Source organism: Delphinus delphis, chromosome 3 (genome assembly GCF_949987515.2).
Source record: "Delphinus delphis chromosome 3, mDelDel1.2, whole genome shotgun sequence".
Classification (NCBI taxonomy): Eukaryota; Metazoa; Chordata; class Mammalia; order Artiodactyla; family Delphinidae; genus Delphinus; species Delphinus delphis.
In genome coordinates this window covers 112,490,869-112,516,483 of record NC_082685.1, presented here as the reverse complement: position 1 = coordinate 112,516,483, position 25,615 = coordinate 112,490,869, and the positions used below count along the sequence as shown (strand labels likewise).

At 43.1% G+C, this 25,615-nt stretch overlaps 1 protein-coding gene across 7 annotated transcripts in view; it reads left to right on the top strand.

The window, feature by feature from the left end:
- PDE8B (phosphodiesterase 8B) overlaps positions 1-25,615 on the top strand; it is a 379,854-nt gene that overhangs the window by 55,887 nt on the left and 298,352 nt on the right. For 5 of the 7 annotated variants that reach the window (XM_060009269.2, XM_060009271.2, XM_060009270.2 and 2 more), the window contains 2 exons: positions 1,031-1,239; positions 1,354-1,486. In XM_060009269.2, coding sequence (XP_059865252.1) covers positions 1,466-1,486 — 21 coding nt within the window. In that variant the 5' untranslated portion in view covers positions 1,031-1,239; positions 1,354-1,465. Of the gene's footprint in view, positions 1-1,030; positions 1,240-1,353; positions 1,487-5,517; positions 5,591-25,615 lie in introns of all 7 variants that reach the window. The other 2 variants (XM_060009274.2, XM_060009272.2) reach the window with 1 other exon arrangement.

The following is a 25,615-nucleotide window of genomic DNA, read 5'->3' as shown; positions in this document are numbered from 1 at the left end:
ATGTGGCATAGAGATAAACCCTGGCCTAGGAGAATGCCAAGTGGTTATTGTGGTAGGTTTTGTTAAAACCTCAGGAAGATCTAAGGATCAGAATAGTATCCAGTCACATGATGGACCCTCTCTAGAGATAAAAGGTGTGCCTCATACAACTTCTCAAATAATAAGGCCTGTCTGAGTTGTCCCTTAACCATCTCAACATCTTTACCCTAGCTAAAGGAGCGCCTGTCTCAAAAGAACTGTGGTTGTTACTCACATGTAAGGGAAATTGACAGGAGACCCACAAAGTATTTAAGAAATTAATTTTGGCAAAAGCACTGCCAACTTAAACGGAAAGGGACAGAAACAGTACAAAATAAAGGAGGCTGTTAGATCTCCAAACTACTGGCAGGAAGCAGGATGATAAAAGTACTCAGCTGCGGGGCTTCCCTGGTGGCCCAGTGGTTGAGAGTCCGCCTGCCAATGCAGCAGACGCGGGTCCGTGCTGCAGTCTGGGAAGGTCCCACATGCCGTGGAGCGGCTGGGCCCGTGAGCCATGGCCGCTGAGCCTGCACGTCCGGAGCCTGTGCTCCACAACAGGAGAGGCCACAACAGTGAGAGGCCCGCGTACCGGAAAAAAAAAAAAAAAAAGTACTCAGCTACAAATGTGCTACCTTTCGTGAAAAAGATAACATGACTCAGAGGGCAGAACCAAGAGTTACTGTGGATTATTTCCAGGCCCTAGAATCTAATTGAGGAACTCTGGTAAGAGTTTGCTAGGCTGAATTTCAAAATTTCTTTGGATTGGTAACTCCTTTTCACCTTTCATATATCCCGTCCCATTTTATTGTATTAGATGGAAGACTGGCTCATTGATTGCCAAAGTATCTTCCAGTTTTTTTGTTTGTTTGTTTGTTGTGTTTTTTTGTGTGTGATTCCTCTTGAACGGGACCTGTGAAATGCTTCTGATTGGTAGAATTTGGCAAAGGCAGTTGGATATGTGTGATTATGTGCACATGATTATATTACATAAAACTGCAATTCGTCTTGCTAGGAGACCTCCCCTCCTTTGCCGGCTTTGAAGGAGCAAACTGCCTTGTCCTGAGCTACCATATCAGCAAGGAGCTGAAGGCAGCCTCCAACTGATGTCAGCAAGAAAATAAGGTCCTCAGTCGACAACCTGCAAGAAACTGAATACTCCAACAGCTGTATGAGCTTGGAAGCGCATCTGACCCCAGTCAAACTTTTGAAGTCCACAGGCAGGTAAGCAGAAAGGGAAGGTCATGAGCAGGCTGGTATCCCATGAACATGAGCCAGAATTCCACAGACAGGTTGAAACTCATATTTGTTCTTGTTGTCTTTGAACTTGTTGACAAGGGTGTCCTACAGAAGCTGGAGTCCTTCGTCATGGGGCTAAACACATACACTTGGCCCAGGAGTCCGACAAACTGAAAGGGAATCCAGGGAAGGAGAGCAATTGCAAGCCCGGATGCTGCTTCACACCAATGAGGTGAGTAAGCAGATCAGAAACAAGGTGTGTCAGCTCCAAAATGACTTATACAGGTACCAAAATGTAACATCATATAAACTTATACAGGCTTAAATATTTCTAAACTGTTAACAATGTTGCAAAACTCTCTTTTACATTTAACCTTAAAATCCCAAGTCTAATTTGCACTTTCAAAAGTTCACCATGGTTGTTGAGTGGAGTATTCTCTTAATTGGTTGTATAACATTGTGTTTATACATTTATCAGGTAACAGATATTTGGGTTGTTTTCAGTTTTTGAATGTTATAAATAATGCTACTGTAAACATTTACGTACAAGTCTTCGTGCAGACATATGTTTCTTTTTGTTCTTTTGTTTTTTATTTAACATCTTTATTGGAGTATAATTGCTTTACAATGTTGTGTTCGTTTCTGCTGTATAACAAAGTGAATCAGCTATACGTATACATATATCCCCATATCTCCTCCCTCTTGCATCTCCCTCCCTCCCACCCTCCCTATTCCACCCCTCTAGGTGGTCACAAAACACCGAGCTGATCTCTCTGAGCTATGCAGCTGCTTCCCACTAGCTATATATTTTACGTTTGGTAGTGTATATATGTCCATGCCACTCTCTCACTTCATCCCAACTTCCCCTTCCCCCTCTCCGTGTCCTCAAGTCCATTCTCTATGCGTCTTTATTGCTGTCCTGCCCCTACATTCATCAGAACCATTTTTTTTGTTTTTTTTTTAGATTCCATATATATGTGTTAGCATACGGTATTTGTTTTTCTCTTTCTGACTTACTTCACTCTGTGTGACAGACTCTAGGTCCATCCACCTCACTACAAGTAGCTCAATTTCGTTTCTTTTTATGGCTAATATTCCACTGTATATATGTGCCACATCTTCTTTATCCATTCATCTAGACATATGTTTTTATTTCTCTTGGGTAGATTCCTAGGAGTGGAATCACTAGGTTGTATGGTAAATGTATGTCTAGCTTTTAAAGAAACCGTCAAACTGTCATCTACTGTGGTTGAACTATTTTACATTCTTATCAACAGTGTATGAAGATTCCAGTTCTTCCACATCCTCACAAACATTTGGTGTTGTCTCTCTTTTACATTCTAGCTGTTCCAGGAGGTATATAGTAGACTCTCATTGTACTTTTAATTTGCATTTCCCTAATGACTAATGATTGGGGCATCTTTCCACATGCTTTTTAGACATTTGTGTACCATCTTTAGTGAAATATCTATTTAAGTCTTTTGCCCGTTTTTAAATTGGGTGGTCTTATTAATGAGTTGTAAGAGTTTTTTTATTTCTTCTATATACAAGTCCTTTATAAGATCTATAATTCTGTATATTTTCTCCCAGTCTATAGCTTATTTTAAAAATTTTTTGCTTAGTGATCTTTTAGAGTGTAAAAGTTTAATTTTGATGAAGTCCAATTTATCATTTTTTCTTTTAAGTGTCATGGTTTTGTTGTCATATCTAAGGACTCTTTGTTCAACCCAAAGTTACCAAGATTTTCTCCTATTTTTTTTCCTAGAAGTTTTATTGTTTTAGCTCTTATATTTATGCCTGTGATACACTCAAGTTCTTTTCTTATATATGATGTGAGATAAGGGCCTAAGTTTATGTTTTTGTATGTAGGGGATATGCAATAGTCACCATTTGCTGAAAAAAGACTAATTCATTCCCCCGTTGAATTATTTTGGCACCTTTATCAAAAATCAGTTGACCATAATGCAAGTGTTTATATCTGGACTCTCAAACTTCATTCATTGATCTATATGTATTTCTTGCACCAATACCACACTGTATTGAGTCACGTGGCTTTATAGTAAATTTTGAAATCAGGTAATATAAGTCTTCTAACTTTGTTCTTCTACTGCAAAATTATTTTGATTATAATAATAAATTATTGTTTTGCATTTCCATATAATTTTTAGGATCAGTGTGTCAATTTCTATCAAAAAAAAGAAAGCCTGCTGGGATTTTGATGGGGATTGTGCTGAATATACAAATCAATTTGGGGAGAATTTGCATCTTGACGATATTGAGCCTTCCTATCCATAAATAGAGATTGTTTCTTTGTTTATTTGAATCTTCATTAGTTTCTCTTAGTAATATTTTATAATTTTTAGTGTATAAGTCTTGCACTTCTTTTATTAAATTTATTCCTAAATATTTTATTCTGTTTATGCTTTGTGAGTAGAATTAAAACATTTTTTATTTTCGGATTTGTCATTGCTAGTATAGAAATACAATTGATTTTTAACTATTGATCTTGTATCCTACAGTATTGCTAAACTCATTATTAGTTCTAGTCATCTTGTATGTGGATTCCTTGGGGTTTTCTGTGCACAAGGCGATATCATGTATGAATATAAGCAGTTCTACTTCTCTCTTTACCCTCAGTCTACTTTTTTTTTTTTTGCGGTACGTGGGCCTCTCACTGTTGTGGCCTCTCCCGTTGTGGAGCACAGGCTCCGGACGCGCAGGCTCAGCGGCCATGGCTCACGGGCCCAGCCACTCAGCGGCATGTGGGATCTTCCTGGACCGGGGCACGAACCCGCATCCCCTGCATCGGCAGGCGGACTCTCAGCCACTGCACCACCAGGGAAGCCCTCCCTCAGTCTACTTTTAATGAGCTATTATATTTTCTTTTCTACACTGGTCAGACCCTGCCTTGGCTCATAGTATTTATTCTTGGCCATCACGTGTTCCTTGGGGAAACAAACAAAACAAATTAAAAAGATAAAATAATGATCACTGTAATCCCTACACTCAGGCAACCTTTATGAACACGTGGGGTGGAGTCTTCCAGACATTTTTGTTAGAGGTATCATAGCAGAGCTTGTGATGTTCTGAGCCGCATCCTTCAGCCACCAGATTTCAGGGTAGCTGTGGTGAACATGGCCATGCACTTTGCCAGTGTCCATCCAGGCTCACGTCACAGTGTCTCTCCCCTGGGCTGTTTAGGAGTCTGCAAAGTCTGCTCAGCTATATATAGGCACAACCCATACTTTAAGGCAAGTAATACCCCTGGGTTGGGGGCAGCTCTAAACCAATGAGAGCAGGATTTCATAAGTAAATGCCCCAGCCTTCTCATCCCGCAGGACATAGAATGTGGACAGTTCTAAGGTGCCTTCTACATATTCCTCAGAGCCCCTATGGGATTGAACCCCAGTTGCCCAGAGCTGTAGCCCACTCATTTGTTGACTTTTCTCCCTTCCCCATTTGCCCGACTTCTGTTTCCTAAGATAACTCCCCCCCCACCCAAATTATCTGCACGCAAGTCCTATCTCAGGGTCTGTTTTCAGGGAAACCTAATTAAGGCAGGCAGCATATTTGGTCCCTTGACAAACTGAGGTATGTCTATGGAACAGCCATCCAGAGAGTGAAGGGGCTGGTAATGACACGACATAAAAACAATGAAAATAGCTGAGGAAACTGGGAGAAGAGAAAACTTACAGAAATAATTATAGTCATTTTAAAATTCCTGGAAAGCATTCATGTAGAAGAGGACCAGGGGAGATACGAGCATTAATTCTAGGTTGTGTATCAGATATTAGGCCGTGTGCCAACACATGTATTATCTTATTCCATCTTACAACAATCCAGGGAGGTAATTACTATCTTTATCTTTCAAATAAGTAAACTGAGATACAAAGAGGTGAAGCCATTTGCTCAAGGTCCAAAACTAGCAAGTATTTGAACTGAGATTCAAATCCACACCTACTTGTGCCCCAGCTTGTGTCTTCCTGCTGTCCTGTGCCTGTTGCACTGACGGGCAAGACTGGGACCAACAGGCAGACATTCTGAGTCTGCAGAATTGTCTTTATACGAATGCAGAGCATAACAGAGATTGTTTAGATGTTCACTGATGCTATTTTCTCTTCCTGGATGCAGAAGAACTTTTCATGTTCCAGCTTCCTTTACAATTAGATTGGGGCCGTGTGCCAGGGTTCTGGCAAATGGGAATGTGCAGATGTGATGCACCTGATGTTCTCTCTCTCTCTCTCTTTCTTTTTTTCCTCTTAGCTAGCTGAAAACAGAGAACTCAGTAGAGGATTCTGGGAAGGTCCTGGGAGATGGCAGAGCTACCAGATAGAAGGTATATGGATCCACAGGGCATGGGGTGGGATAGAGCACCGGATGTGTTCACACTAGACTGGGACATGAGCAATCAGTGAACATACGTTGGATTAAGCCACTGAGATTTGGGGGTTGTTATACAACTGGGATTCCCTAAGAAGCCCTGAGCTTCCTGTCTCAGAAAGCACACAAGCAGTGACCAGATGTTCAACTGCCAAGGCTGTTGTAAAAGGGATTTCTGGGAGAGTGGACCAGATGACCTGTAAAAATGATAGCTCATGTTTATTGATCTGTTGTAGATCAGGCATGTACACGCATTCTCTCATTTAAGTCTACAGTGTACTTCATCATGCTCATTTAATACATGAGGAAAGCAAGGCACAGAGAAGTTAGGTAACTTGCCCAAGGTCACACAGCAAGTAAGAGGTAGAACCAGACACCCTTCTTACCCCTTCCAGGTACTTGACTCTTAATCAGTACTCCCCACCATCTCTAAAGCCAAAGTTAGGGTTTAAAGGCTTGCAGACTGGATCATTTTTGTCCGTGCAGGAATGTTTTGTTTTTATTTTAAAATTTCAGACTATGCTTAAAAATAAAAAGATTTCACATAGAAATCCAGTTTTCCAGTTTCTCTTGAAAATCCAGAAATTCTGGCAAATCTGGCTCATAGGCCATGATAGCAACAGGCAGCTAGAGCTGAGGAGTCGCGCCCCCTTTAGGTGGGCCATCAGCTTGTCTCCTCATCAGGCTCCAGGAGCTTCTGATTTAGTGAACCCTGAAAGGTTCCATCTAAAGCTAAGTTCTCCCCAGGAACCGTGTTGGCCATATAACAGGAACTCAACAAGTGTGTAGGAAATGAATGAATAAAAGCAGAACTCAGATTCTGCCACCCCCTCCCTCTTCTTCTTCCAGCTCTCCTTCCTATGATTGGGAACCAGTGAATCTGAGTCCCTAGGTAGGAACACAAAAGGCTAATTTTGCTTCTGTTCCAATCAGCCAAGACCCAGGTTAATGTACGTACAAACACTGTGCCTGACCTGGGCTCATGGTGACATTTTCTACCAACTGAAAATGTTCGCTTCTTAGTGAGTAGTGTTTGTTCTGAAGAACCAGCCGAAGCTGGGGCTGAAAGGCCAGGCAGGTTGTTTGGTTCTGTCTTTGATTAGGCTGTGCACAAGGGACCCTTTGTGCAGTCTGTATAGCAGGGCGCACAGGCAGGCATGCCTGCTCCCAGCTTTGGAGACTCTCTCCTAACAGTGCTCAAGATGGACAGGCACAGTTTAATCCTCCTTGTTTAGAGCAGCCTCAGGCTGATGGACTTATGTGTGGGTGTGTAAGCCTTGCACAGGGGGAGCTTTTCTTCCAGGGTTGTTAGCAAAGCTCATTTGGAGAAGTACAGGTCTGGGGCACGGCTTGGATCAGCAGCGGTGACGCACACAGCGAAAGCTCCAGAAGCTCGCTGATCCCCTTAGCAATCACTGTCCATCCCTACCTCCACCCTGTCGCCCCAACCCAGACCCGGGACAGCACTGCCTTTCTCTGGAGGGCTGGTATCTTGACATCAGGGAGAAGGGGATTACAAGGGCTCCTCCAGGAGGTAAGCTCCTGCTTATTTGCCTGCAGGAAAAAGGGGGTCTCTCCGTAGGCTTTGACTTCTGAGGCCCCTATTGTGTAGCAAAGTGGATTGCTTAAAGCAGCCGTTCTGGATCTGAGGTGATTTTGCTCCCCCAGGGGCATTTGCTAAGCCTGGAGGCATTTTTGGTATTAACGACTGGAGATGGGGGAATGCTGGTGGCTTCTAGTGGATAGAGACCAGGGCTGCTGCTAAACATCTTACAGTGCACAGGACAGCCCCCTGCAACAAAGAATTACCCATCCCCAAATGTTGTATGTGCCGAGGCTGAGAAACTCTGCCTTGAAGGATGGTTTTATTCCTTTTTTTAAGTTTCAAAATTATAAAAAGCAATTTATTATTTTATAATCAGAAAAATAAGTTATTTTAAATATAGATAAATATGTTGGACTTCCCAAGTATCACCTTCTTTCATTATTTACAATAGTGTTGGCACATAGTAGGTACTCAGTACCTATTTGTGCAATGAATGAATGACGTACTGTACTAGTTTACCTTATTTAATTGGTTATAAGTGGGTACTTCTTTCACTGAGGCAATATAGAGCTCTTTCGGGGGAGGGAGGGAGGTATTAGGCAGTCCATTCATTCATTCATTCATTCATTTTTCTGCTTCCTGCTTTAGCACATGGGCCCCTGACTCCAGCTACACTTTGTTTAATAAAATGTCAGTTTGCTAATAAGGTTGGCCTCTCTCTTTCCTCAACCCTAACACTGTTATTTGAGTGGATTTGACTTGGTGAATTCCAATCCATCTGTATGAGAACAAGATTTGATATTGATATGGATTGTAGCCATAAAGCTGTTTTTCATTGAAAAAGAAGCATTTTATAATTGAAAAATTGAATTGTTACTTGTAACACTTGAGTCAAAAAGTCCCAAACTTGGGCTTCCCTGGTGGCTCAGTGGTTGAGAGGCCACCTGCCGATGCAGTGGACGCGGGTTCGTGCCCCGGTCCGGGAGGATCCCACATGCTGCGGAGCGGCTGGGCCCGTGAGCCATGGCCGCTGAGCCTGCACGTCTGGAGCCTGTGCTCCGCAACGGGAGAGGCCACAACAGTGAGAGGCCTGCGTACTGGAAAAAAAAAAAAAGTCCCAAAGTTAAGAATTTCATATTGTTCAAAACGGGAGGCCAGGTGGAACCTGGACTCACTTCTGGTACTGCTTGGCGCCTGTCAAAATTGCTGATGGCCCCTGTGGCTCTGTGAACGTTGCCTCTCCCATTTGGTCAATGGTTTCCTTATGGCATTGTCACCACCTGAAATTCTATCAGATATTGTGTACTTGTTTTTCTCTCTGTTTCTTCTTCTAGATGTGAGTTCTCTAAGGGCAAGGACCTTCTCACTTATTCACTGCTGTGCCTTGAACGGTGCCTGGCACATGGGGAGCACTTCATGAATATTTGTTTAATGAACAAATGGCAGAGCAGAGAGGCCCAGAGACTGAGTGACCCACCTAAAGTCATACTGAGCCCGGCCGTGTAACCAGGTCCAGGCCCTCTCATTTGGCCTACCCCAGCTCCCCCAACAAATACTCTGTCTGGGGGGATGCTAGGCACGCTCTACTAACACCGCAGAGCTGCCCAAGGAGACTCAGGGGCACGAGGGTGTAGTATGGTATCCTCATCTCCCAGATAGGAGAGGCTGCTGGAGGGGTGAGCTTAGGACATGACACATGGGGTAACCAACCTGGTTGGCCTGGGATCGAGGAATTTCTTCAGATGCAGGACTTTCAGCCTCAAAGGGGAAAGTTCCAGTTAAACTGGGATGAATTGGTCACCCTATGTGACAACAACATCCGTGAAAATCTATGGTGCCCTACAGTGGATACTTCCTCTGAGAAAGGCTTTCAAGTGTCAGGGAATCATGGACTCTTAGTGGTAGAAGGGAGAGACCTCAATGATCATTGAGTCCAGAAGTTGTAGACTCATCTGTCTGCATGAAACTGTGAGAAATGGGGATGGTGGCAAATTGGGGAATATCTGTCCCTTGTAAAAGGCGGTGGCCGCAGTCAACTTGAGGTGAATATTGACCTGTGGGAATGAGAGCCCATGTAGCCAGATGGGCTCATTTTCCAAGAAAACCCTGAAATGTGTGTTGGGGGTGTGGGTGTGGGTGTGAGAGAGAAAGAGAGACAAGTAAGGAAATCTACTGATTTTTAAACATTGGCAACTACTTTTTTAAAGTGTAAAGATTATGCAGTGTAACAAGGTGTAACTGCGGGCCAGGTCCAGCTCATAGGCTGCTGATTGGGGGCTGCCGACATAGTCTGCTGTTTCATTCTACACGGGGAAACTGAGGTACAGAGTACAATGAGTGCACAGCTAGGAGTGAAGGATCCAGGCCCCTTGAACAAAGAGCTTCATTAAAAAAATCATTTTCTGGGAACCCTCCTACACTGTTGGTGGGAATGTATATTGGTGCAGCCACTATGGAAAACAGTATGGAGGTTCCTCAAAAAACTAAAAATAAAGTTGCCATATGATCCAGCAATGCCACTCTTGGGTGTATGTCGGACAAAACTATAATTCAAAAGGACACATGCACCCCAATGTTCATAGCAGCACTATTCACAGTAGCCAAGACATGGAAGCAGCATAATGTCTATTGACAGATGAATAAAGAAGATGTGGTACATATATACAATGGAATACTACTCATCCATAAAAAAGATTGAAATAATGACATTTGCAGCAACATGGATGGACTTAGAGATTATTGTACTAAATGAAGTAAGTCAGACAGAGAAAGACAAATATCATATGATATCACTTATGTGTGGAATCTATATGACATAAATGAACTTATCTCCAAAACAGAAACAGACTCACAGACATAGAGAACAGATTTGTGGTTGCCAAGACAGGGGGTGTGGGTAGGGAAGGGATGGAGTAGGAGTTTGGGATTAGCATTCTATATATAATTAGTATTATATATAGAATGGATAATAACAAGGGCCTACTGTATAGCACAGGGAACTATATTCAATATCCTGTGATAAACCGTAATGGAAAAGAATATAAAAAAGAATGTGTATATATGTATAAGTGAATCACTTTGCTGTACAGCAGTAATTAACACAACATTGTAAATCAACTATACTTTAATTTAAAAAACCCAGTTTTTATAACGATTAGTTAATTTGGCAAGAGGGGAGGGGGACTGTAAAGGGAAAAATTAATTGAGCACCTACTGTGTTTCAGACAGTTAATGATTTCACTGTGAAAATCACACTCAATTTTTACAACCCTTTGAGCAAGTTACTTAATCTCTCTGTGCTTGTTTCCTTATGTGTAAAATGAAAATAATAGTAGGTAATTTATGAAGTTGTGGTAAAGATTAAAGATTCATATGAAATGCTTGAAACCAGATAGTAAGCGTGTGTTGGCTCTCGGCGCCATTGAGGTAGATGTTATCCTCACCCTCATTGTACACTCGAAGAAACTGATTTCTGAGAAGTTGCTTAAGTTGCCCATATTGTCCAGCAATAAATTAGAATCAAGAGTTGGACCCTGATTGTCTGAATATAATTACAGGGGTCTTTTCCTCTACTCTCCTTGTTATACAACTAGGCTGGTGTTATAAATTCAAGATAAGAAAAACAAAAACAGCCCGTTTTTCTCCTTGATAATCATTGTACAGACAGTCAAGGTCAGAACTTAAGTTCTGTGGTATTTCCCTACACTTTCAGCTGAGTATCATCTGCAATGATGGAAGAGAAAATGTTACACAGATAATAAAAATGGTGGATAATAAAATAATTTCTCTTTGGGCATTCATTATGCAGTTTTTGGGGGCAGCTAATTTATCTTCCTAATTATGTTTTGCTTAAGCTGATTTTAAAATTAGTTTGTTTACCCTGGGCACATACTGACTAACAGCAGGGAGAGGTGACCTAGAAACATCTTGGGTGGTAGAGGGAAGATATCTTGAGATTTGGGGGAATTTCCTTGGATAATGTTCATGTAGCTGTGGGAAGATAGAAGGTTGATATGTTGCTGGTGCTCTGAGAATAAATCATTATTGGGGTTTGTTGTTGGGAGTATTTAAATATAAGGCTATGGATTGCAGACCCAGAGAGTTGAATGGACCCCAGGCTCCTCCTTGTTTAGTCTTTAGTGCTGAGAGTTCAGACAGTCAACGCCAAGGAGATGGAAAAGGAGGGCTAACTGGAGGTAACTCCAGGAGTTTCCTCTCCATAGGTATCCAACAAAGATAAAATGCCTATTACGTACTGTGAGTTATGCCAGGAGCTCAGGCTAGCAAGATGAATACGGCCATTGTCTTACCCTGTGGGATTCCACTAAAGAAAACAGGCTTGTAAACAGAAATCACAGCCCAGTGGGATCAGGGTTATAAAAAAGATAGGATCAGAATGGAGAAGAGACAGTGACAATCTGCCTAGTCAGGAAGAGGAACCTTCCAACCCTCTCTCTTCCTCTGCCCTCTTTGTGTTGAGGGCGGGAGCGGGAACCCTTGCAGGCTCAGTGTCAGCTGGCTTCCGGCTGGTCCAGCCAATGGGAGGCAAAGGTGCCAGACTGGAGGGTAGCGGAGAGAGGCGGGTCGGGGTATCTCTCCTGTTCCTTCACAGCATCTGGGTCTCTGCCGTGACTCCACTTCCTACTAGACAGGCCCACTGGGGTACAGCTTCTGCAGGGTGATTATGGCCCCTGGACTCTGGTCACCTCCTCCGATTGCCCCTCCAGCCTAGGAGTGGTAGCAGCTTCTTGCTTGTGCTAATCTCACTGTCCCCTGGTTGGTGACTCAGTGTTTTCCATCACCTGCTTTGAAACCAATCCCCTACACTAAATTCACTCCATGTGAACACAGAAAGCCATTTCTGTATTTCTGGGTGAGCTCTGATGGATGTAGAGGGCTGCCAGGGGAGCAGATACTTGAACTGGTTTTTAAAGGGGAAGAAGCAATATGCTGGGTACAGATCCAGAGTATCCTAAATGCACTTGGACATGTGAGACTTTGAGGATGGAGATCCAGGAGGGACAGACCACCCCGGCAATGGGGAGCCGCTGAAGATTTTCAGAAAGGAGATAAAGTATGCAGGTCGTTTAGAAAACTCACCTGACTGACTCTGCTCGGTACAGACTGCTAAAGAAAGCAGCAGAGTGGGCACGAAGCCTAGCTAAGAGGCAGCCACAACAATTCAGGCCAGAAGTCATTGAGGCTTGAACTATAACAGCCTGATGGATAGATATAGAGAGGAAAGGACACACCCTAGATATTACACTCTTAATTAACTCCCAGAAAAGAAATTTCTTATTTTCCTAGGACGTAAGAGGTGCTCAATAAATATTTGTTGAATGAATTAATATACTAATAACTGCTTTTCTTTTCTTTGATATTATAAAGAATGCTGCTGTAAACATTTAGTACAAGTTATTGTGTGGACATGTATTCATTTCTTTTGGTTATATACCTAGGAGTGAAGTTTCTGGGTCATGTGCTAACTCTGTGTTTAACTGCTTGAGGAAGTGCCCGACTGCTTTCCAAAGCGGCTGCACCATCTTACATTCCCACCAGCAGTGCAGGAGGGTTCTGATTCCTCTATATCCTCACCAACATTTGCTTTATCTGAATTTTTTTTGCGTTATTGTCACCATAGGGCGTATGAAGCCGTAAGTCACTGTGATTTTTGAGTTGCGTTTCCCTGTGATTAATGATAGTGAGTGTATTTTCACGTGCTTACTGGCCATTTGTATGTCTTTGGAGAAATTTCTATTCAGTTCCTTTGCCCATTTACAAACCCTCAGTTGTGCCCTTCCTTCCCCACATTTCTCCCCCCTCCACCAGAACCCGAGGTGCTGTGATACTATTTGACCTGTCCTGCGGAGCCTGTTACACAGAGTCTCTGCTTCCCCTTTTCAGGACAGCATGGGGTTCACACCACGCTAGAGCAGCTCTGTGTTTACTGAATGTCCTTGCCCATTAAAGCCATTCAATTAGCAGGGATTTACTAAGCACTTATATAGTAATAGCTGATGTTTACTGAGCACTTATCAGGCACTGTGCTCAACACTTGCCAGGCATTTGTCTCAGCCCTCATTACAGCCCCGTGAAGTGGTGCCACTTCTGTCCTCATTTGTACAGATAAAGAAGACACACAGAGGCTGGCTAATTTGCTACAGTCATGCAGCTAGTAAGTGGCAGAGCTGGAATTCATACCCAGGTATCTGACTCTGGCACCTGGGTTCTGGGCCACTAGACTTTGCTGTCTAGCACTGTATGCTGTGTGCAGCTGGGGATATAATGAAATGTCAGGTGAATCTGTGGGGAGGAAAGATGTGAATACACAAAGAGTAAAACTTCATGCTAAAAATGTAAAGTAATTCAAGGCAACAAAAGAAAATCTGCCATAAACCAGAACGTGATTATTGCCTGGTAGGGATAATGAGAGAGATCATCCCGGACTAGGGTAATCAAGGGAGGCTTAAGGAAGGAGCTAAGATTCTGACTTGTGGTTTTCCTGCTAGTTAAGGAGACATGCTGAATTCCTTTGAAACAATGTAAGAACAACTTGGAGGTCACTAGTGGACTGATGCAAATTGCAGCAGGGAATTAAAGAAAGGAGCAATTAGTATGGACTGTAAAAAGGCATCTGGGTAATCCTCCAGCTCCTGTGGCTGGAGCTTCCAACAGATGGCCCATGGGCAGAATCCTTTTACTAACTTCTTCGCTGGACACCCATAGCAGACTCATTTCATACATATGCATATTTTTAGGTTGAAATAGGCCTTTTCTGGGACTCCAGCTTTTCCTTTAGGAGTGGCCTCTTCCTACTTTTTTTCACACATCACCTGTGATCACAGCGGGGAAGACAGAATCCCACTACAGCCAAGAAGGAGGCACCATCCCTCCTGGTCCATGCAGGGATGATGGAATGGCAAGCATCACATGAGACTTGAGTTGACTCACTTGATGGCTTATTCATTACCTAACGCAGGAAAGTGGCCCCAGCAGGATGAAGTTGGAGAGTCTGAGCATGGAGACAGGAGACTGCCTGCTTGTCCCCTGAAGTAAAATCTATATCTTTTCAGTCTGTCTTATTCCTTCTCTTGGGGAAGTCCTCCCCTACACTATTTGGTCTAAGAAATTGAGAAAACTCAATCAAATTTACTGTCCTCTACCACAGAGGAGAGAATATAACCTAGCTGGCAAGTCAGATGACTCAGCTGGGCCCCAGGCTGGTGACAGGGTCGCCCCTTGCTCTCCAGCCATCGTGGATCTGTGTTACCCATGTATAGTCCCTGTGTCTAGACATCCTGTGAAAGCAAAAGGACTTTGGATATACATTGGCAGTTTTTCTTCTGGGAAGAATAAATCTAAAAATGTCTTTTTCTCCCAGCCCTCACCAAACCTAAGTATTTAATTAAAAAAATCAATTTGATAAATGATATTGTTATTCTAATTTATATATCTTTGATTTATAAAGAGTTGGAGTCTTTTTTTTTTGGTCATTGTTTTTTTTGTCCACTTTAAAAAAAGTTTTTTAATTGAAGTATAGTTGATTTACCATATCATGTAAGTTTCAGGTGAATAGCACAGAGATTCAGTTATACATATATATGTATGTGTGTGTGTGCGTGTATGTGTGTATATATATATATATATATATATATATATATATACACGCACACACACACTTTTTCAGATTCTTTTCCCCAGGTTATTATAGAATATTGAGTATAGTTCCCTGTGCTATACAGTAGGTCCTTGTTGATTATCTATTTTATGCACAGTAGTATGTATATGTTAATCCCAACCTCCTAATTTATCTCTCCCCCTTACCCCCTTTCCCCTTTGGTAACCGTAAGTTTGTTTTCTGTGTCTGTGAGTCTCTTTCTGTTTTGGAAATAAGTTCATTTGTGTCTTTTTTTTTTTCTTTTTAGATTTCACATATCAGCAATATCATATGATATTTGTCTTTCTCTGTCTGACTTACTTCACTTAGTATGATAATCTCTAGGTCCATCCATGTTGCTGCAAATGACATTATTTCATTCTTTTTTATGGCTTAGTGATATTCCACTGTGTGTGTGTATGTATATATATATATATATACCACGTCTTCTTTATCCATTCCGTTGAGAGACATTTAGGTTGCTTCCATGTCTTGGTTATTGTAATAGTGCTGCTGTGACCATTGGGGTGCATGTACCTTTTCGAATTAGAGTTTTCGTCTTATATTTATTTGATTTATAAAGAGTTGGAGTCTTTTTCAGACTTACTGACCACTTATATTTCTTCTTTTATGAATTACTCTTTTGGATGCTTTTTCTAATTTTCTATTGCTATGTTCATTTTTTTCTCATTGATTTGTAAGAAATCAATTCTTTGTATGTTAGGACCTCACAGATTTGTCTGCCTTAGTGTTGCAAATATTCTCACAGTTTGTCATTTTCTTTGGTGATTATAATGAAATTTTTTCAGTGTAATTGCAATATAATTTATATACAGTAAAATGCATCCACTTTAAGTGTACAATTCAATGAGTTTTGATAAATGGATATACCCATGTAGCCATGACCAAAATCAAGATATATCAGTAGAACATTTCTGTCATCTCAAAAAAATTCCCTTGTGCCATTTTACATGGATCTAATTTCCATCATTTCAGATTAGTTTTTCCTATTCTAGAACTTGACATAAATGGAATCATACAATAGGTACTTTACTTCACAAAGCATGTTTTTGAGATTCATCTATGCTGTTGTATTCTCTAAATAACTAAGAAAATGAAAGGCAAGTCACAGATTGTGAGAAAATATTTAATATGTGTATCTGACAAAGGACTGGTGTCATGGATATTTTTAGTATACAAAATTTTTTTCTAGTTTTTACAAAGTCAAACATATCAGTCTTTTTCTTAATGCTGATGTTTTTGGTGTTATTCTTAGAAGGTCACTATTATCCCTCACATTAAACAACTATTTATTTATAATTTTTGGCATTTTTATAGTGTTAATTTTTTTTTTTTTTTTTTTTTTTTTTTGCGGTATGCGGGCGTCTCACTGTTGTGGCCTCTCCCGTTGCGGAGCACAGGCTCTGGACGCGCAGGCTCAGTGGCCGTGGCTCACGGGCTTAGCCACTCCACGGCATGTGGGATCTTCCCGGACCGGGGCACAAACCCGTGTCCCCTGCTTCGGCAGGCGGACTCTCAACCACTGCGCCACCAGGGAAGCCCTATAGTGTTAAAATTTTAATTGAAAATTGAAACAAAATTAAATCTAAAATGAGAACATTAAAATATTTAATCTACCTGAATTACCTTTCAAAAATGTTAGCAAATTATCTCAATACCGTTTATTGATATTCCATCCACCCCCTCCCCCAATTTAAAATGCTTTGTTTACTAAATATTAAAATAGTTTAGACACTTTGGTCAATTCTGGTCCTTTTATTCTGTTTTTCAGCCTTGGGAACAGCTGAACACTCCTAGCAGTGCTAATCTCTTTTCTGTTTTGTACCCTGTGAATACTGGCTCCTCTCTCTCTTTCTCTTTCTTTCTCTCTCCCCTCTTTCCCCCCTTTCTTTTTCTCTTTCTCATCCTTTTCCCCAATAGTATGTTGAAATACAATTAAGCCAACCACCTTTCCCGACCAAATCATCTTGATGTTATCTTTGGCTTTAGTGAAAACATATTTTTTCCCTCCCAACTTTATTGAGGAGTAATTGACAAATATAATTGTATGTATTTAAAATGTGTAATGTGATGATTTGATATACATATATCTTGTGGAATGATCACCAAGACCAAGATAATTAACACATTTATCACCTGTGAGAATATTCTTGATTTTAATAATGAGTTCATGTTTACTTGGTGAGAGTAAGACAGAAACAGGGGTATTAAAGCTAATAGGGGGACTTCCCTGGTGGCACAGTGGTTAAGAATCAGCCTGCCAATTCAGACCACACGGGTTCGAGCCCTGGTCCGGGAAGATCCCACATGCTGTGGAGCAACTAAGCCCGTGCACCACAACTACTGAGCCAGCATGCCACAACTACTGAAGCCCATGTGCCTAGAGCCCGGGCTCTGCAGTAAGAGAAGTCACCACAATGAGAAGCCTGCGCACTGCAGTGAAGAGTAGCCCCCGTTCACTGCAGCTAGAGAAAGCCCGTGTGCAGCAACAAAGACCCAACACAGCCAAAAATAAATAAATAAATTTATTAAAAAAAAAAAAATAGCTAATAGGAAGCCAGCCCATTACTAACCAATAATTCAGTGGCCCTGATCTTAACAATGAGTAGAGAGAAAATGAGCCAGTTTTTTTAAATCACAAAGATCTAATTTGTGCCTTTCCCAGGATCCAAGTCCATAGGTGAGCCCCAAAGAATTATTAACCATTCACAATAGTTCTTAGTAGTAATTGACTTATTTACACAAAGAATTGATTCCCATATTTGCTTTAACCAGACCTACAGACTAAATATACTTGACTTCAAATAAAGAAGACAGGTTAAAAGGGAGCATTAATCTTACTCATGGGAAAGTTACATTAAAATGATTTCTATGTTACTTTTCGAAGTAGCCATGTGCCATTGATTTTACCCATGAGGCAAGCATGTGAATAAATACCAAGAGAAGGAGCAAACAGAATGCCTTCTGAACTCAATTTTGTAATAGGAATGAGGGTCAGAGATAAAATTATGAGGACCCTAAACAGACACAGCAACTTAGGCAGAGAGGGAGATGGAGAAACGGCTTGCATGGCAATCCCTTCCCTGTTGGTGCAATGCCACTCGCTGCATTTGTCTTTGGGGAGATTATGGCTTAGTTTATTTAAGGATAGGATTCTTATATAGAGTGTTTACATGGCTTAGTTGAAGTAATGGATAAGAACACTTAATAAAGGCTTATTTATGCTTAATAAATTTAAGGGTGTCATTATTGTGCTTCTGAAAGTATAAGGAAGACTGAAGAAAGGTTGTTATCTACTGAAAACTGTTGTTAGTGGGACTTTTTAGAAAAATCTTCATTTCCCCTTGAATAACCACTACTAACAGTTTGGTACAAATTTTCCCAGTCACAGTTTACAAAACAAGAAGTCTCACTTACAAGGATATAATAAGGAGTTTCTTTTCCCCAGTCCTTTGGGTCTGGCCCAAGGACTGGGTAAGCAGCTGTTTTGCAAAAGCTGGCCTCTCTCCTTTCCCCCTTCACAGTCTCTGCCCAACTGGCCAGCAAATTAATGAGGCTTAATGTCATCCAGTTTTTGAGTCAGGAATTAATAAACCATAGTCTCATAAAAAAATTGTTTATATGTTTATGGTATGTGAATTCATACTTTAAGAACTCCATACTCTGTTTTACAAGCAGAGCTTCTGCACCAGCTCTAGCTTTCCCCATGGATCCTGTGGCCTTGTGGTCCCGTGGCCTTGTGGTCTTCTTCTTTGTACTCTGGTGTCATCTGTTAAGGACACTGAAGGTCAACTTCTAATCTCACTTTCTGGTAAATAAATGGTCTGCATGACCAGGATGAACCTCTAAATAGTTCAATGCCATGGAATCAGGTGGAAAGCTAACAGGAAAGTCCTTGGAGGAGGAAGAGAGAACGGATAGCCCATTTTTGACTCCCATGGTTGACTTCCATGGTTGACTTCCAGTTAAAGTAATTGGCATGTCATGCTTCCTACTTTTGTAAGGTATGAGATTTTCAAAACCAGCTGGCACTGTGGGACCTGATCCCAGTTCTTTTACAAACTAGCCAGGTGGGCATTGCTCATTCTGATAGTGTCTGTATCTTGACCCCTTTTGTTCGTAATGGCGACAGTAATGTGTGTGTTGTGCCTCTCACGGTGTCATTCAAAAGCTGTATGTAATAATAAATGTGATAGGGCTTTGTAAAATGCAGAACAATGTATATTCTTCTAAGGATGATGCCCTTTGACCCATTCACTCAGGGAGAAAAAAAAAAAAAAGCTAAGTGCCTTGAAATCCAGAGGTCAGAGTTATAGGTTTACCTGTACTTGCTCAGTCCTTCACCCAGCAATTCCAGTATGTATCTGCCCAAATGATGTGTAGAGTGGAAAACTGAGGAGAACCACTGAGCTCCCGGCATTGAAGTCAACTCATGGGACCAAATGAGAAGAGGCGGTATGTGTGTTATATCCAAAACACTCCACTGCTGCAGCTTCTCCCCTTCAGACCCCACTCCCCACCCGCAGGCCCACAGACTCGCATTCCCCAGAACTTAGTTGGAGTTAACAGAATCACCCCAAGCAGAATGTGTTGGCTATGAGAGTGGGTGTTGGGGACAGGCACAGATGTCTTTGTAGTTGGGGGAGGACAAAGCAGGAGTGACTGGAGAGCGTCAGAAGTTATCCCAGCAAAGTGGCTTTGGGAAGGCACAGACAGAGCTTTGGGGAGGTTCTGAAGACCTCTCCCCACATCCATGCGGTTGGGTATTAACACTTCTAGCTGACCACAGGTCTGGTCCCTGAGCCCAGTGAGGGCAAGATAGTGGGATGCCCATGAATGCTTAACAACCGGTTTGATGGAGGAAGAGGCAATAAATAAAGCCCTGATTTGTAGTGTGAACCAAATTCTCTGGTGTAAGTACTCCCACCCACCATGGCTGCGTTCAAGCTACCAGTGTGACGTCACTGGACACGGAATTGGGAAAATATGTGCAGTAACACACCAGATGTAGTATTTGCACCGTAGAGACCAAACAGACATAAATAACTTCAAGTGCGTAGATGAGCGTATCATGAAATAATGAGGAAGTGATGAGGTTGAAGTGTAGATTACCCTGTTTTTAATATGATTTATTTAATTGTATGCCTATGTAATATAACTTTTAATAATGGCAGTGTTTAACAACGATCTGGCAAAAATTCTTGAAATTTTGACACTCGGTGCCTATGAGCCAGGACAAGCTGGGTCCAAAGGAGAAGAACAAAACGCTGAGTGTTAGTGGAATATCCAGCCTCTAACTAGAGTACAAGGCTCCTGCCTCCTACTTCATCCCCTCCTCTGGCAGGACAAGAGCCCTAAAGTGGGTCTGAAACAAACAACTTGGCTTCCTTAACTATCATAACAACAAAGAATAAAACAAAACAACAACAAAAAAAACCCCAAACCTTTACCCAGCTGGTATAAAATCTCCATCTTCATGGTTAACCCATGTCTGTCTAGCAGGGAGCAGGTATGGGAGGGAAGGGTTACAGGAAGGGTGAACTTTGAGATGGAAGGCAGATGAGAGCTTGGGCGTGTCAAAACAGACAGGGACTATCATAGAAGGTTCTAGAAGCCAGGAGTGGTATTTGGATGCTGGATACTTAGACTGGAGAGAGGAAGCAGGAAGATGATGGGAGGAAGCCATTGCCTTCACAGTTCTGCCCTAGGTCAGTTCTGGTACACTTTTTGAAGAACCACATCCCTTCATGAGACTCTTACGGTAAAGGAAAAAAATCTTCTGTGATCTCAGAAACATGGCTCATAAGATAGTTCTCCCAGAATTCAGGCCACAGAGCTGTCCTCGGCAGCCATAATGAGACACAAAATGAGAAGTGCCTGAGGCCTGGGTCCAACTGAATCCTACCCCGCTGAGTGCACATGGAAAGGAAAATGACCAGATGCCATTTCAGCCCATTATCGGTCCAGTCTACTTCTTGAGTGGGAGCTGAGTTAAAAATCTAGTTCTAAAAATGACATTGTAATCTGTGTCCTGGAATAATCACACCTATCTGAAGCCAGCGTGCATGCGTGTGAGTGTGTGTGTGTGTGTGTGTGTGTGTGTGCGCGCGTGTAGGGTGGGGTGAGAGAATGAACACTGCCTTGCATGGATATGCAGCAGTGATTTTCTTTCCCACTTTATGTTTTCTTTCTACCCACACTGGAGCGTGGGGGAGGAGGGAGACAGGCACCAGCACTGCTGAGTCCCTTCAGGACCCGGCCCCTTCCATGTGTTATCCATGCAGTGCTCACCAGCCTCTGAGGCCGGCAAAGTCTAGCAGCCAGGAACAGGTAAAACTGTGTTTTAAACTTATTTATTGGACACCAAGGCCACTCTCTTTTCCCCATGCTCTGTGGCTGCTAATCACATCCTTCACAGATCAGACCAGAGATGTCCGGAGCTGGGTCATACTCATCTCAGTACACCCAGCCCCAGAATGGTCCCCATCACAGAGGAGAGTTCTACCAATTCATGTTGAAGGTATAGTGATTTCAGAGTAAAGACAACATCTCAGTGTTTGACTCACAGAAAGTTAATGGGGAAGAGACTCCACAGTCATCCTAGATTTAGTGATACCCCGTAAGAGTCAAGACCTAAAAACAGGATTTCCCTGCACCTGTATTAACAGGTATTGGCTTATTTGTAAATGTGGCACTGCTTGTCACCATTCCTCAGAGCACTTTCAAGTCAGATGCCCTTTGATGACAAAGTTGTATTAGATTGTACAGCAGACCATGTCTGTTTTTGCCTTTGGGGTACAGGGATGCTTAATACATTGAGAAAAACCTAATAGAGGCATAGCTAGATTGACAAAGATAGAACTTGGTGGGAAAGAATGTTTCTACTACAGAATTATTTACCATGGGCTTCCCTTAGATCTTCGTAGTCCAGAGTATGTTTAAAATATGAATCAGGGCTTCCCTGGTGGCGCAGTGGTTGAGAGTCCGCCTGCTGATGTAGGGGACACGGGTTCGTGCCCCGGTCCGGGAAGATCCCACATGCCGCGGTGCGGCTGGGCCCGTGAGCCATGGCCGCTGAGCCTGCGCATCTGGAGCCTGTGCTCCGCAATGGGAGACGCCACAACAGTGAGAGGCCTGCGTACCACACACACAAAAAAATATGAATCAATATCCCCAGGCTGAATTGCACACCACTCTTCAGTGGCACATCTGAGTTAAGGGAGCCACAGAGACCTCCATCAAATCTACACCAGCTCCGTCCCTGTGCAAGAGGGCACTCAGCTCTCCCCTCCTGCACTCACCTTTCTCTTCTCCAGGAAGAGACATGTCCTCTCAGTTGATTCCCAGGAAACCTGGGAACAAGCTGGCTGCCCCTGAAAAGGGAAATTTGAGTGGAAGAAAATAGACTAGGGGAATCTAAGGGGTTGAGTGGAAGGAATTGTGACATCTGCTAAGAATGCCACTGCGTCCCAGGAAACCCCCAGCACGGAAGTGAGGCCCGCTCTGTGGGCCTGGGGATTCTTGAGGGAGAAGAAACATGGTCCCCGTGACGTCAGAGCCCCCACCTGTTTACACCAACTGGTTTCCACCACCCAATGGGGTAAATTGAGCTGCATATTTGATGATGAGGAAGTGGAATGTGAGAATTCTCGTTATTGACGTCAAGCTTGCCTTTCATTTTATTTATACCCGTGACATTGTGACACGGGATCTAAGTTTCCATTGTATTTTTTTCCCCTGTTAGGACGCGAGTGATGATAAGTAAATTTGTGCCGGGGCCTGGAAAACAATATTTTCAATTAATTTGAAGCCAGGGTCCCTGCAAGATTCGGTGTCTCTGCCTTCCCACCTGCCCGCCCCTCCCTTGAACTGCTCAACTGACCACTGCAAAGGGCGGAGGGGACCATGCTCCTACAGAGGACGGCACCCCCGGGAAGTCAGATCTTGAGGCATCCAGCTGCCCACTCCTCACTGGTGACAGGCTGTTCCTTCCTGGCCCAGACGCTGGAGGGAGGCCAGGGAGCAGTGAGGCCGCTCGGCAGCCCCAGCGCAGAGCCCCGGCCACTGTCTGCACATGAATCTGGGCTCTGGCGCCAGGAGCGTGGCTCCGGGTCCCTGATCCAGAGCTGCCTGTGCAGAAACCACGTGTGCCCTGGTGGGCCCCACTCCTTCTGTCCCTTAGGGGCAAGGCTGGGTCAGGAGCAGAGATGGATCTGGAAGAAATGACAGGAGCAGTTAGGGCTCCTTGACTGGGGCAAGTGTGAGTTATGTCCCCATGTGCCAAAGCGGCCTTTGGAGGTGTGCCTAGGATGGAGGAGAGAGTGGCACATGTGTCCGGCAAGTGAACAGGGTGGGCGGTACCCCCAACTCCTTGCTGGAGGCCCAACCCTACGAACAGCCTCCCTCCACTACCTCCCCGGCCTCCGCTCCAGACGCAGTGTCTGTAGCATGGGGCCCTGTCCTGCCCTGAGATGAAAGCTCCACCTAGGTCCCTGCAGACCTGCCACTATTTCAGTAGGGCCTACTGCCACCAGCTTTTCAACAATGTTTTCCAGCCTCTGACCCCGGAGAAATCTCAGCTTCCTTGTACTCAGTTCAGAAGATGTTTGTTTTTCAGGATTGTGATGCAGACATCTGATAAGGGAGGCCTCAGGCCTTCCACGCTAGTAAACCAACAGAGTCTGAGGATCTAAAAACCGAGAAGCCCAAGGACAACCACGCCCTGAGAGGTGGCAGAGTGCCAACTCCTGTCACCTGGAATCTTCCAAGACTTTTAGAAATGGGTGTCAGTGAGTTTTCACTACCTTTACTTTCCATACCTTGTTCGTTTTGCTTTTGAAACGAAGGTTTCCAGTAGCACTAACAAAACTGGATCTGTGTTTTATTGAATCTACTGTAGATCGTAGCTTGACTTGGTGTTGCCTCCTACTTGTGTGTCACTTTTCTCTGTCAATTTAGGTAAAAATGGCACAGAGTAAACTGTTGTCTAGAAATACAGTGTGGGAAGCCAGAGAGAACATCTCCACAGCTCTCCTGGTATCTCACCCCTAACTGACCCACAGGGAAGGAGTTGCTTGGTGCGGAAGGGCCCGTCTTCACGTGCAGCAGCTTAGGGCCAGGTCTTTAGAATTCCATCTGCAACAGCTCACCCAAGACCCGCTTCTGAAAGCCTGTGTCTGTTAAAGCAGCCTGTCTCAAACGCTTCCCATGGGCGGTTATATCAAGCACTTCCGACTAGGTGCTGGGGTGGAGGTGAGGGCCAAGGGCAAGGAGTTATGAATGAGACACGGCCATTTCCATCAGCCAGAAATTACGGAAGTAACACAAGGTTGCAGGAAGTAAAAGTCTGGTGGTAAGGAAGGCCTAAGTGGACTCCATGGGCTCAGAATATAACTGGACAAGCTCTGAGTTTCATATTGGGATATTGGTGTCACTTAGACATCCCTTTCCCAAGGCTCATTGGAGGGTTGTTTGGAACAAGTGCATGAAATTTGTAGTCAGGCAGTCTGGGGTTCAAGTACTTCCTTATGAGTTCTGTGATCTTGGGAAGGTACTTAAACTCTCTAAGCCTCAGTTTCCACCTCTATAAAAGGAGAAACAGAGCTTGTCACTTAGGATTACTGTGGGGATTGAATGAGATTCGGAAGACAAGCATGTCCGCAGCATTGAGCGTGTAGTATGGGCTTCCTTGCCTTCCGCATTCGGACTGGGGATGGGAGAGCCCCACAGAGGGTCTGCTTTTTTTCTTTTTTAATTGAAGTCTAGTTGATTTACAATGTTGTGTTAGTTTCAAGTGTACAGCAAAGTGATTCAGTTATACCTATGTGTATTCTTTTTCAGATTCTTCTCCGTTATAGGTTATTACAAGATATTGAATATAGTTCCCTGTGCTATACTATAGGACTTTGTTGTTTATCTATTTTATACATAGTAGCATAGTAGTGTGTATATGTTAATCCCAAACTCCTAATTCATTCCTCCCCCTCCCTTTCCCCTTTGGTAACCATAAGTTTGTTTCCTTTGTCTATGAGTCTGTTTCTAAATAAGTTTATTTGTATCATTTTTTTAGATTCCACATAGAAGTGATATCATGTTATATTTGTCTTTCTCTGTCTGACTTACTTCACTTAGTACAATAATCTCTAGGTCCATCCATGTTGCTATAAATGGCATTATTTCATTCTTTTTTATGATTGAGTCCATTGTGTGTATGTATGTGTATATATGTATGTTTGTGTGTATGTATGTGTGTGTGTGTATATATATATATCTATATCTCACATCTTCTTTATCCATTCATCTGTTGATGGACATTTAGGTTGCTTCCATGTCTTGACTATTGTAAATAGTGCTGCTACAAACACAGGAGTGCATGTATCTTTTCGAATTAGAGTTTTCATCTTCCGGATTTATGCCCGGGAGTGGGATTGCTGGATCATATGGCAACTCTATTTTAAGTTTTTTTTTTTTTTTTTTGCGATATGCGGGCCTCTCACTGTTGTGGCCTCTCCAGTTGCGGAGCACAGGCTCCAGTTGCACAGGCTCAGCGGCCATGGCTCACGGGCCCAGCCGCTCCGCGGCATGTGGAATCTTCCCGGACCGGGGCACGAACCCATGTCCCTTGCATCGGCAGGCGGACTCTCAACCACTGCGCCACCAGGGAAGCCCCAGAGGGTCTGCTTTTAAGTCTTAGCCTAGCCAGGTGGTTCCACTTTTCTGAGTTCTCTTTGGGATGAGCTGTGAAGGTTGGGAATCTG